Source organism: Fulmarus glacialis, unplaced genomic scaffold (assembly GCF_000690835.1).
Source record: "Fulmarus glacialis isolate BGI_N327 unplaced genomic scaffold, ASM69083v1 scaffold3197, whole genome shotgun sequence".
NCBI classification, from domain to species: Eukaryota; Metazoa; Chordata; class Aves; order Procellariiformes; family Procellariidae; genus Fulmarus; species Fulmarus glacialis.
Genome location: NW_009222423.1, coordinates 57179 through 69555, shown reverse-complemented (window position 1 = coordinate 69555; position 12377 = coordinate 57179). Strand labels below are relative to the sequence as shown.

At 40.5% G+C, this 12377-nt stretch overlaps 1 protein-coding gene across 1 annotated transcript; it reads left to right on the top strand.

Annotated features, from left to right (window-relative positions):
• Positions 1-3078: 3078 nt before the first annotated feature.
• On the top strand, positions 3079-11756 carry COPS8 (COP9 signalosome subunit 8). Its single transcript, XM_009581428.1, has 7 exons — positions 3079-3145; positions 4682-4730; positions 6942-7074; positions 8058-8165; positions 8637-8699; positions 9870-9911; positions 11201-11756. Coding segments are annotated over exons 1-7 (477 nt in total). The 5' UTR covers positions 3079-3143; the 3' UTR covers positions 11281-11756.
• Positions 11757-12377: the final 621 nt, after the last annotated feature.

Below are 12377 nucleotides of genomic sequence, written 5' to 3'. Positions count from 1 at the left end.
GCTGCGGGGTGCGGTGCCGGTCAGAGAGTGTTGCCTGAAAGTGCTGTTTTGGGAAGAGTGCTAATTTGGCCCTACAGGGAAGGGCATTCGTGGCTCTGTGTGTGTTTGTGAGGTCGGTGAGGGTTCAGTGTTTATACTTGCCGCTTGTGGGAAGGCCCGCCAAAAAGCTTTTCAGAAACTTGTGAAGCTGCAGGCAAATAACGCACTTCAGTATGAATGTTAGGGTCTTTTCGGAGGGTGTGTGTGTGAGAGAGAAGTTCATATGTCTCCGTGTGTCTCACGTGGTTGAGAAAAAGAAGGTATTGAAAAGGAGAGCGGGGCACTGAATTACTCGTAAATCCTCTGTGATTTAAGCTTCCTCTGTGCCGTTTTAAATTCTATCGTTTGATGAGTTTTCAAGCCTGGCTGTGTGCTCTGTTAGTGTGCCAGACTCCAGCCTGTGGTAAATCCAAGTGGCACCAAGTTAATACTAAGAGCTCTTCCCAGGCGATATCCATAGACCCTTTCTTGTCTTGTGGAGTTTCCAGGGCTTTTCTAAATGTGAAGCTCACGCATCCCATTGTAGCAACTTGAAATAGGGGAAAATTTTGTTGTGCATTCTTCAGTGATTCTGATTTTTAGATCTTGCTACCCTAGCGATTGAAGGGAGAGAGCTGTTCCAATGTGTGATCACTTGCCACAGCAGAACTTTGGTGTTGACGAAGCACACAGCTTTGCAGTGGAAAATAGAATCATAGAATCATTAAGGTTGGAAAAGACCTTTAAGATCATCAAGTCCCACTGTTAACCTAGCACTGCCAAGTCCACCGCTAAACCATGTCCCTAAGCACCACATCTACACGTCTTTTAAATACTTCCAGGGATGGTGAATATACAACTTCCCTGGACAGCCTGTTCCAAGGCCTGACCACTCTGTCAGTAAAGAAATTTTAACTAATTTCCAATCTAACCCTCCCCTGGTGCAACTTGAGGCCATTTCCTCTCGTCCTATCAGTAGTTACTTGGGAGCAGAGCCCAGCACCCACCTCACTACAACCTCCTTTCAGGTAGATGTAGAGCGCGATGAGGTCTCCCCTCAGTTGCTTCTTCTCCAGGCTAAAATCCTGAAATGGAAGGGGTTCCTGCTTATAGGTGTGCACCATCAAGCTTCAGTTGGTGTTTCTGTGCACTATTTCTGTGCTGAGCCCAGGTGCCTCTGATGTTCTCAGCATGGTGCTGCAGCTTCTTCGTATGCCCTGAGTTCTGTGGAAGAGTGTTACGGGGCTGGAGGGAGGTGGTTGTGCTGAAAATATGAGCTACCCGCTGCCTCAGGTGATGGGCACGTGAGCATAGAGAAGCAAAAGAGTGCCCTTGTACCATGTGGGAGAGCTGAGTGTGGTTAGCCCTTCCCACTGGGAGCTGCTTAGCACTTGCTTTGAAGGTGTGTTCCCTGCTAAGGTGTGTATTAGGGAGGTGTGGGTAGAGGGATATAGTCAGGGTTATGAGACCACAGCGTGTGTTAACAGTCACTGAATGGCTTTCCATTAGGGAATGTCTTTCTGTAAATGGAGGTAGCTTTTTATTCCCATTTGGATTAACAAGCTTCAAAACAGTGGTTGGTGCTCGGTTTGGGCAATCTGTTCGAACCTGATTTGCAATGGCTTTGGCTGCCTTTTTGGCCTCTGCGGAGTAGTGAGAGAGTTGTGTCAGGCTGAGTTCTGAGTGGCAGGGATGGAGCCCTGCAGGCTTTGGGTTTTGCTTCTGCAGCCCTCTGAAGAAGTTCAACGCACCCTCCTCGCTTCCCTGCTGCAGAGCGGGTGGTGTTGGACCTCGGTGAGTCCCTGGGAGCTGTTACAAAGCCACTGAACTTAGACTGCGCTCTGCTCAAGCTTTCTGCTGTGTCTGTCAGCAGTCTCCTGGAGTAAATGGCAACAGAGGCACCCCTGGCAAACTGTTCCCACATGCTTTGACAACGCCGGTAAGGTATTTGCTGTGCGTGCCTGCATCTGTATCAAGATTCTTGTGGGCACACTAATATCTGCTGACAGCCTTTGTGTTTCAGATCATGAGTTGATACGTAGGCTGGTTTATTTGTGGGCTAGATGCAGCCACAGAGCTTCCTTCAGTAAGACTGTAGATTGTGAATCTAGTTGTTTCGGTGGTAGTTAACTTTGCCTTCTGTTCCCCTAGTCTCCTGGCAGAGAAACGAATGAATTTTCTTTTTAGTGCAGAGAAATGCCAGAGATTAACTTAGACACTTCCAACAGGTGGTATTAATTGACCTGGCTTTGTTTTACTGGCCATGATCCAAGGAACAGTTGCAGAAACTGTTGTATTTGTACGTAGGTGATGAGCCCTGGGAACAGTGTAAGAATGGCTGGGGGCGATGATATCTGCTCGACACACAGCTAATCACCTGCTTTTGGCTTAGATGAGCCTATAAATCACACATGTAATTAAATCACATAGCTGCATAATTGGCTTCCCGTGAGTGCTTGCTGCACTACCCTTTGACAGATTGCTAAAACCTTATTGGAAATCTTTTTTGGCTTTTAAATGATTATAGACTTTCAAAATCTTGTAACTTTATTATAATTCATTGTTTTCTACTTGTCTGATTTGTGAGGTCTGCTGAAGTGTGGCAAGTGTCAAAGCATAGTTCAGATTTTTAAGAAGGGCAGTTCCAGTGAGCAAAGAAACTACTCTGGTGGAGTGTCCTGAATTGAACTGAAGTTCAGCTCAAGATAGATGAAATCGTGAGCGCCTAAGAACAGCTGTTTGTGTGGAACTGTAAAGCGAGATGGTTACCACTTTCATGAGCATAAGCTAGAACATTAGAAAGATGTAACCTTACTTTATTCATGCAGCAAAACAAACTAAGTTTTCGAAGTAAAACTTCTGGCATGTGCAGGTTAACTCGTCATTGTAAGATACAACCGTAAACTCTGGCAATTTGTCCAGACCTATTATGTGGTGTAAAAAACCATTAGCTGTCTTCGAATGTTCAGATTTCATTAAACTTGGCTATCTGGTGTATTTTGTAAGATACCTTGTTCTTAAGATATGTAACCAAATTATTTGTACTTGTTTTTTAGGCCCCTGGAGGAATTGCAACACCCCTTGTTTATGGCCAACTTCTAGCTTTATACCTGTTGCATAATGACATGTAAGTGGCTGGTATTAATCTTTAACTTCAGATAACGAATTTGTCACTATTGGCTTGAGCTGTAGTTGCCAGAATATTAGTAATTGGTTGTGTGACTAACAAAATTTAAAAAAAAAAAATTAATGGAATTAAGTCTCTTTCACCCCTTGCTCTGTCAGGAAAATTATTCTCCTTTGTTTGCTCCTGCTCACCCTTTTGAACTGCAGGGAAACAGATTGGCTTTAGGAAGAAAGTTCCTTAAATAGTGAAATTGGCTCCTTTGGAAAGTGTTGAACACTTCAGTGTTTTAATTTGTAGCTTTTCAAGGCTGCATTTGTTTTTTGAGTAAGATTGCATGCTCCTCCTTGTGTATAATTACAACAGGATAACTCTAAACTGTCCGTGTTAAAAATGAGGGATACCGTTGGCTTAAATGAGCTAAATCTGCACGAAGCAGTAATCCTTGGAATTCGGTCTGGTGGATTATTACCATGTCCCTGTTGATTTGCTGTGTTTGGGGTTTTATTGAGAAATTGCTGATTATTTATTCAGGCAGAATAAATGACACTGCCATGTTTGATTAGCAAGCCAAAGTAAGCATTGGTGTGGGGATTCGAAGATTTGAGTGTTTTGTTGCATGGTAGATGTATATTCTTTCGGGGCAAATTCCCTGAATGCCGATACTGAGTATTAGATTTAATGCAAATAACCTTGGTTCAAATGAATTTGAAGTTTTAGAATTGTGGAGTTTTAGGATTGTGCTTTAATGAAAAGCAGTGAATCTTTTTCTCTATTTTGCATTTTTAAATCTTTCTGAGAATTTGTAACCATTTCAGTTTGACTTCTGTGCTCTAAAGATCAGTGACTAAATATTTCAATATGTCCAAATCTCCAGAATGTATGTGACAAAGCTGGGTTGGGAAGAACCTGCACAAAACAGTCTAAATCTTTGGTATGCAAAGTGGGGTGTGGGCACATGAAGAAAGTAATTTTGTACTATTAAGAAGTAACATAAAAAGATCTTTAAATGGTGTTTATTTCATCCTTTTTAACTTCTATATTTGTATGCTTTATAATGTACATAATATATTAATACAGTAGTACATGTATATAACTTATAAATACATATGCATATACTGGGGGTGCATGCTCAAAAATGTTTTTCTGCTAGAAGTGCATGATCCAAGTTTGGAGACCACTGGTCTAAATGACTACTGACACTATAAAAAGTTACTCTTTGTACATGCGTTTGTCACAGATGCAGCTATTCAAAAAATAAAAATGCAAAACTAACTTCTGTGAAATGCTGCCTGGGGTAGATAAATGAAAAACCTTTTCTAAACTGGTGTTAAATGAGGCAGTTAATGAACTATTTGTTGTATTATGGCAGTCATGTTGTCTACTTGAGAGTAACTTTGTTTTTCTACTTCAGTAGACATAGAAGGAATATTTTAAAGCGCTAAGACTGTGTTAATTATAGCATCTCAACAAAACTTTTGGTGTCTCCTTGTAGCAAACATTTGGTTACTGAGAAGTATTTTTAATTAATTTTTTTAGGAATAATGCACGGTATCTTTGGAAAAGAATCCCTCCTGCTATCAAATCTGTAAGTACTTCATAAAATGCTGTTTGATACTAAACCAGTTTCAAACAGTCCTTGCAAATAAGGACTTTTTTTTTCCCCCCAAGGATTCAGTTTGGTGAGTAGCCTTGGGCTCAGTTCTGTGCTGTGAAATGCTTGCCCAGCAGATGGCATGTTGGTCTTTAAGATCTCCTAGTTGCTCATCTGTTACCTCTTTTCCTTCCCAAGTAATTTGGTGCAATAGAATTCAGTAAATCTGTAGACTTTTTAGTAGAAAGCCTTGTGATAAAGAGTAGTCAGCTGGAGGAAAGCAATGGATCCGACTGGGGGATGGGGCCGCATTCCACACTGAGAGTGCAGAATACTTTGTGTAGTGAAAAGTCGCTTCAGATAAGCTGAGTCTTCAAATTGATTAACTTTCTGAAGGCACTTGTTTTGCACTCCGTTTGGATCAAAGATGCATTTTGAGGATTTAGCTAAATACAATACCAGAAATGCTTCCAGACTTTACTGTTGTTAGGTTAGGTAAATATCATCTTAGTTTGAGATGATATTTACAAGGAAACAAGTGTTCTGTAGTTTGTATTAAGAAACCTCATGGTCAAAAGGGACCTGTCAGGTGGTTCTGAAATTATTTTCTTTCTCTTTCAAGAAAAAAGGAGTCACATCAGTTGAGTCAGTAGTCATCTGGACCAAATTTTACTTGTCCTTTCTCTGAAACCTGCTGTATTTGTTGCACAGCAATATTCTGTGAATAATCTGGCCTTTTTGGTGTAACTTGCATTTCATGTGAAGCATCGTTCTTGGTGGGGGAAACTCATTGCATGAATTATTTTGGGGAGGTTACACCTCAAAGCATAGTATTTCCTTATGTGTATGTGTCGATGAATCTTCTGCTACTTGTGTCAAGTAACGATTGGTATGAGTCTCAACTTCAGAAACAATTCAGTTCTCCTTACAGTTGAAAATATGACTTTATTACCCAATTTGGTGTTTGGTTGCAATTCTGACAGGGTGTTCTGGAGTCTAGTTGACCAAAGGACAATGTGCAACACAGTAGAAGTCGCCCTTTGGTGTGGTTTAACCCCAGCCGACAACTAGGCACCACACAGCTGCTTGCTCACTGCCCCTCAACGGGATCGGGGAGGGAATTGGGAGAGTAAAAGTGAGAAAACTTATGGGTTCAGATAAAGACAGTTTAAATAGGGAAAGCAAAAGCCGTGCGCACAAGCAAAGCCAAACAAGGAATTCATTCACTACTTCCCCTCGGCAGGCAGGTGTTCAGCCATCCCCAGGAAAGCAGGGCTCCATCATGTGTAACGGTTACTTGGGAAGACAAACGCCATCACTCCGAACGTCCCCCTCTTCCTTCTTCTTCCCCCAGCTTATATACTGAGCATGATGTCATATGGTATGGAATATCCCTTTGGTCAGTTGGGGTCAGCTGTCTCCCAACTCCTTGTGCACCCCCAGCCCACTCCCGGGTGGGGTGGGGTAAGGAGCAGAAAAGGCCTTGACTCTGTGTAAGCACTGCTCAGCAACAACGAAAACATCCCTGTGTTATCAACACAGTTTTCAGCACAAATCCAAAACGCAGCCCCATACTAGCTACTATGAAGGAAAACTAACTCTATCCCAGCCAAAACCAGCACATCCTTAAAACCAGTAGTGGGAGAGCAGTTGTAGTGAGTATGGCACCATATTAACTGTGACCTGTTGTCAACACTTCAAGACTTTCCATTTGAAAATTGCCTTCACTGTGCAAACAGCCACTGCACTGTATAAAGCCTCTACTGAAGAAGCAAGCATCTCTCTAAGCAGAAAATAAGCTGTGCCTGTCCTTTTGCAACCCCGGTCAGCAGCCTGAGTGCAAACTATCCTCCAGGATTGTTTTAGCTGGTATGCCTGCCTGGATTGTATAACTGACACGTGAGCAGGCGTTGTGTATGTGGGTTTGTTTTAGCTGGTATGCCTGCCTGGATTGGTATAACTGACACGTGAGCAGGCATTGTGTATGTGGGCGATAAAGTTTTGGCAGAGGATGGATGAGGGAGTTTGCAGCGGTGATACCTGCTAGAACAAGATTTCCCAATGCTTGTCTGTTCATTGTTACAGGTATTGTGATATCCTCTTGCAATGGGAAAAGGAGGGGAGTGAATATGGGTTTATACAGAATGGTCACTGTAGAGAATACACCATTCTGGATTAACTGTTTAGGTTTTTTTGTCACAACAGGCAAATGCTGAACTTGGTGCAGTCTGGTCAGTAGGACAAAGAATCTGGCAGAGAGACTTCCCAGGAATCTACACAACAATCAGTGCGCATCAGTGGTCTGAGACTGTTCAACCAATCATGGAAGCACTTAGAGGTACAAATTGAACTCCTGTAGGTAGCGTGGAACTATATGTCGCGTTAAATTATTTGTGTGCTCAAACAAATAGACAAGTAGACAAATGACTACTTATTATTCTGAAAAATCAGAAGTGGTCAGGAGACCGTTGCCAACTTCTTATAGGTTTTACTTAACGGATTTTAGGTATCAGGTGTAAATAAAAAGCTCATTACAAAAACTTGTAGAAACAAATGAAATTGTTTTTATTAGGATTGTGTGGGTGATTGTATATTCTTTCGTACTGGAATTTCATACACTATATGTTTTGTTCTGTAATAGCAAAATAGACCATTAGTTATCCAGTTTTATCAGACTTTTAACCAGTAGTCTAGGGAACTTGGCTTGGCATTTCAGAGCCTTGTGACGCTTACGAAAAGGGTTTTCTTTTAAATGTGGCTTTAGACAAATGTTTTAGTGAGTCTGTGCAACACTAACGTGCAAAGTCTTGCTACTAGAGGGCAGCACAGACTGCTAAAAAGCCTTCCGAAGTATTTTGCAATAACAAATTCTCTGTAGCTTTAGAAACAACTGATTTGGAGATACCTCGGTATCAAAGCAGATGTGGTTAAAGATACATGGATACTTTGACTAGCTGCTTTTTTCATGATTTTTTTTTCTGATTCTGAACTGTTTGACACGCAAGCTTTTTGCAAGTGGAGAATGCTATTGGAAGCAGTTTCCTAAATTGGTTTACATACCGGTGGTAGTACCCCAGATGCCGCATTTGGAAGTCAAATGCGGTCTCTGAGGGGTTTTGTCCTGGCACAGAGCAAGCTGTTGTCTCTGACTGCTGACTGTGGTACCTCAGTGAATTGTGGGAACGGAGAGGGAACTTGTAAAATACTAGCTTTAAGGGTGGTAGTGGTTTTCCAAATGTATTAGAATTGGAAAAACTTTCTCAGATTTTCTAGTTATGGAGATTAGTCTACTGTCTGCTTACGGTGTTTATATCTTCTTAGATGCAACTAGGAGACGAGCCTTTGGACTGGTTTCTCAGGCATATACCTCAATAGTTGCAGATGATTTTGCAGCCTTTGTGGGGCTTCCTGTAGAAGAAGCTGTGAAAGGTACTTTGCATTTGTTCACTGAATAGTTTTTCTACAGATGATTGAGATCAGAGAGCTGTAAGTGATGGTAAATAGGTACATGTATACAAATTCTGAGACTATTATAAAAGAGTAGTGATGAGGCAGTGAATAGAGATAAATGTCTTGGTTCTGGATAAGTGTTTGATTTTATTAATTGCCACTAGTTACCTTTGGTTATCCTCACCTTCTATAGGTAGAAGTGTTAAAGCAATTCTGCAATGAGGGAAGACTGAAGGTAGTGGGTTAACCTAGTTTTGTGTGCTATTATTACTTTCATGAGCTTATTTGTCGAACTGAATGTCTAAATGCTTACAAAAATATGTCTTAGAGTTGTGGAATATAGGCAGTGTACTGAGATGCTTTTCTACAGGTCTTAATGTGCACTTTATTTTGCATTTCTAGCGATTATGTAAGATACTTGTTCTTACAAATGTAAAAATACCTTTTCAGGTGTATTAGAACAGGGCTGGCAAGCAGACTTTTCAACTCGTATGGTAATGCCTAAAAAGCCAGGTAGGTGGAGCTGTTATTTCGTTAGACGTTGAGTTTAGCATTTTCTAGTAATGAGATGTTAATTTCTAATTAAAATTTTGCACAGTGTTCTTTTAGATATTTGTATGGGGGCTTATGCCACTGTAAAACACGCAATGTTTATAAAATGTAGGAAGTACAAAGTAGTGGGTTTGGTTTGGGGTTACAAGTAGTTTGGATTAAACTACATCCTCAAATTAACTTTTTTAAACAAAAGTGGACAGGATATGCTATGATTTCTCCTGCTCCTCCTCTGCTGCTGGCTCTGACTCAGTGGAACATAAGTTGGATGACCTCGAATGACATGTCTTAATCTAATAAAGATGAGTAAAAATATACCATTTTGAACCTGAGATTTTTTTCAGGAGAAGTAGAACTTCTTTGGGCAGGGACCTAGTGGATCTTTGTGTTCTGAGGAGCTCAAGTTGTTGGTATAATTCCCTTTGCTTTTTAAAACTTATTCTACTGGATCTTTTCTTCACTGTCATGATGTTGATAACAGAATATCTCTTCCTGCAAAGCTCAGCCAGCAAAAATACTTGGGTTTTTTTTTTGCTAAAGCAGTATCTATGGCTGGCTGAGGCAAAAATAAATGTTAAGCTATGAAGGCAGAGATGAAATGACTGCTCTTAAACTGCACAGTGCAGCTCTGGAAGAAGGAGCCAAATTACAGTGTATCTGAAAGGGCAACATCTATTAGGCTAAGAAAACACACTGTTTTTATGGGCAGAATTTTTAGGTGTTCAGAGCCCAGAACATTATAACAAACATGTGCCAGGCAAGGTGTTGGAATTTATCCCTCGCAGCACATAACCAACCAGTGTCCTGAGCTTTTGCATGTGATCAGTTTTTTCACGAACTGGTTGCAAAATATTCAGTGCTTACAAGTACTGAGAGTTACATGCGGTTCTTTTCCAAAAGGGAGTGCGAGAACTATTTTTGAGGCGAAAGAAAGAGGCAGGAGGTTGTAATCTATTTTGAAGCTGCGTGTCTAACCAGCTGAGCCTCGGGTATTCTGCTTTTTACCATGTTTTATTTCATAGCTAAATGAACAGGCTTAATTCTGATTACATTTTTATCCAGTTTTGGCTTGATGTATAGAACTGTTTAAAATTGGTCCACTGCGCTAATTTCTGTTGTGTTTTTCTTCAGGTGTGCTGGAAGCTTCCTTTAACAGATTTATTCCTTCATCAGGTACTTTCTGTTTATATATACTCTACTTGCATATATCTAAACTTGTGTGATTAATATCAAAACAATTTCACCAGCACTGCAAAATGGGAATTGGGTCCTAGAGAAGTGAATGTTGTCATTCCTCGCCTCAAAAAAGCCCACCCCTATCCGGTGCTATGTAAACATATTTCTCCCTCTGTTTTCCCTTGCATTTTAAGGAGTGCCCGAGATTCCGACTTCCATAGCTGAAGTAGGGAGCAGATTCCAAAGAAGGGGTAGACAGCCCCTGTAAAACAAAGGATTTTGGTGAAAACTTGTGACTTACAGGCAGTTTCTTCACAAAGCAACTCTGAGCAGGTTTTGTTGCTTTTGTGTGATTGTGGGACTTCTGAAGTCTTCCCTGTAGAAGAAAGCAATCTTCTGGTTTTCCTCAGAGCTCAACTATAGATTGAGGTGTAATATGTTGTGTCATGCTGATTCTCAAAACACTGTTGTCTGTTGTTCGCAAGATAGTGACAGCAGCTCTGAATTGGTGGCTTGCTGTGTCTAACACAGTTGCCACAAGTGTCTTAAATTTACAGGTTTAATTCCAAGACAATTTCAAGAGCTGGGGTCATGTTTTGTGAAAGCATTCTTTCGATTGTTGGCCTCCTCTGTCATGTACTTGGAGCCCTCAGCAGTATGTCTACTTTAACTGTATCCTGTATGCTAGTCTGTTAACTCTTCAGGAAGAGTAAATGCAAATGTTCCTGCTATTTTATATTTTTGATTTTGAATTCCTAGTATCTCCCTGGCTTTAGTCACTTGTCTTCAACCTATTTTTAAACTGTATTCTCAGGTTAGCTGGCATTTAATAAGGATCTGCATGTGCCCTGCATTCTCCCGCAACCCATGCAGTACTTTGCTGTGTTTTGTTAGTCAGATAACCCAGTAGACTTATTCGGTATCTTCAGCATGGCAACTTGTAAGGAAGGTAGCAATCGAAGAGCTCCAGGAGCTTTTTTGTCAAGTGGAAGTAGTGTCAGTCTTCATTATTCAGACTCCAGCATATGCAAAAAAAATTTTGGAGACTGGAACTTGTTACAGCTATCTTTGCTGTTAGTAACTCTTGGACTCCTTAACGTTGCAGATAGCAGAAAAATAATGTCAGCTAAAGCTGCATAGGTAGGAGATACAGTTAAGATATGTCCCATAAGACTGTTTAACAGTCTGATGCATTTAATTTTTTCCTTACTGTTGTGATGGATGGTATTGTGGATGGATTTGCTTTCTTAACTTTCATTAATGATGCATTTGTTTTATCTTTGTAGAACCTGCTCCGCTTCCACCAATTCCAAATGAACAGCAGTTGGCCAGATTGACTGACTATGTGGCTTTCCTTGAAAATTGATTACTCTGCTCCTGTATTCAAAACAACTTGGGAATCCTGTGTACTGACAGTTCTAGAAATCTAAGATTTATTTTATTTCGTATCTGTTAAATGTTGCAGCGTCCCCTACTCAAATGTGTGAAGTGTATGTTATTCCAATTCGTGTTTTGCCAAAGCCAACCTAGCAATTGAAACAATCCTTTGACTCCTGTAATATTTATTCAGTAGGTACACAGCAGTATTACATAGTAAGTTTTTTTATTGACTTGTAGCTGAGAGGGGCAGAACTTTTTTTCAGGTATACTAGAAATGGAGAAGAAAAATTGAGTAATGAAGCAGGTTAACTGTGTTGAGGAGTTTATGCTAGTAGGTTATGTGCTTCTATGCTGAGTATTGCAGTGCTTATCACAGATCAATTGCATGTTGAACTGAAGTACAAAGAGCAGAAGACTGCCCTACCCATATCTGCAGAGAAAATATTTTGGTGAAACAGTAACTTAAATAACAAAACAATTTACAGGAACTCTTTTGCAAGCGTATTTGTGGCATATTTATATTTGATCTTTTTTCTTGTTGGTCTTTCTGGATTGTTAAATCTTCTTGTTTTGATGTGAGGAACGTCACATCGGGCATATTTTTACAGCATAATAATTGGAGTCATTTAAGAAAGGCAAATCTTCACTTTGAGGAGGAATTTTTACTTTTGGAAGGTTTTATTTGAGTGATGTAGGACACCAGACACTTTGCTGCGTAACCATACACCTTCTTGAGACCTGTCATGTCTTGGTTCTTTTCAGTACACTGGGGCCAGGATCTACAAGAAACAACAACTCTTACCTGTCTAAGCTTTCTGGATTACCTCTGCAGTTACTCGAAAGGAATTTAAAAATTAGAGTAGAAACGAGTTGGGATGGGGACAATATTTTATGCTGCAATGTCAGTTTGAGGAATACATTTTCTATATCAGAGCACTGCTGTGTTCATCTTTGAGTTGAGAGTGAATTTTAGAAGCAGAAAGATGACTTGTATTCCCAGGTTTCTTCTTTGTGTAATGCTGGTGAAAAGACTGTGGGAAAATAGTGGTGCTTTAAAGGGCAGTGCATGCCTTCATTTGTGTC

Excerpts from the sequence above, each read along its gene's own strand:
- COPS8 (XM_009581428.1), top strand. Across the intron at positions 4,731-6,941 it reads TCCCTCCTGCTATCAAATCT|GCAAATGCTGAACTTGGTGC; the intron begins GTAAGTACTTCA and ends TTGTCACAACAG. Across the intron at positions 8,700-9,869 it reads GGTAATGCCTAAAAAGCCAG|GTGTGCTGGAAGCTTCCTTT; the intron begins GTAGGTGGAGCT and ends GTTTTTCTTCAG.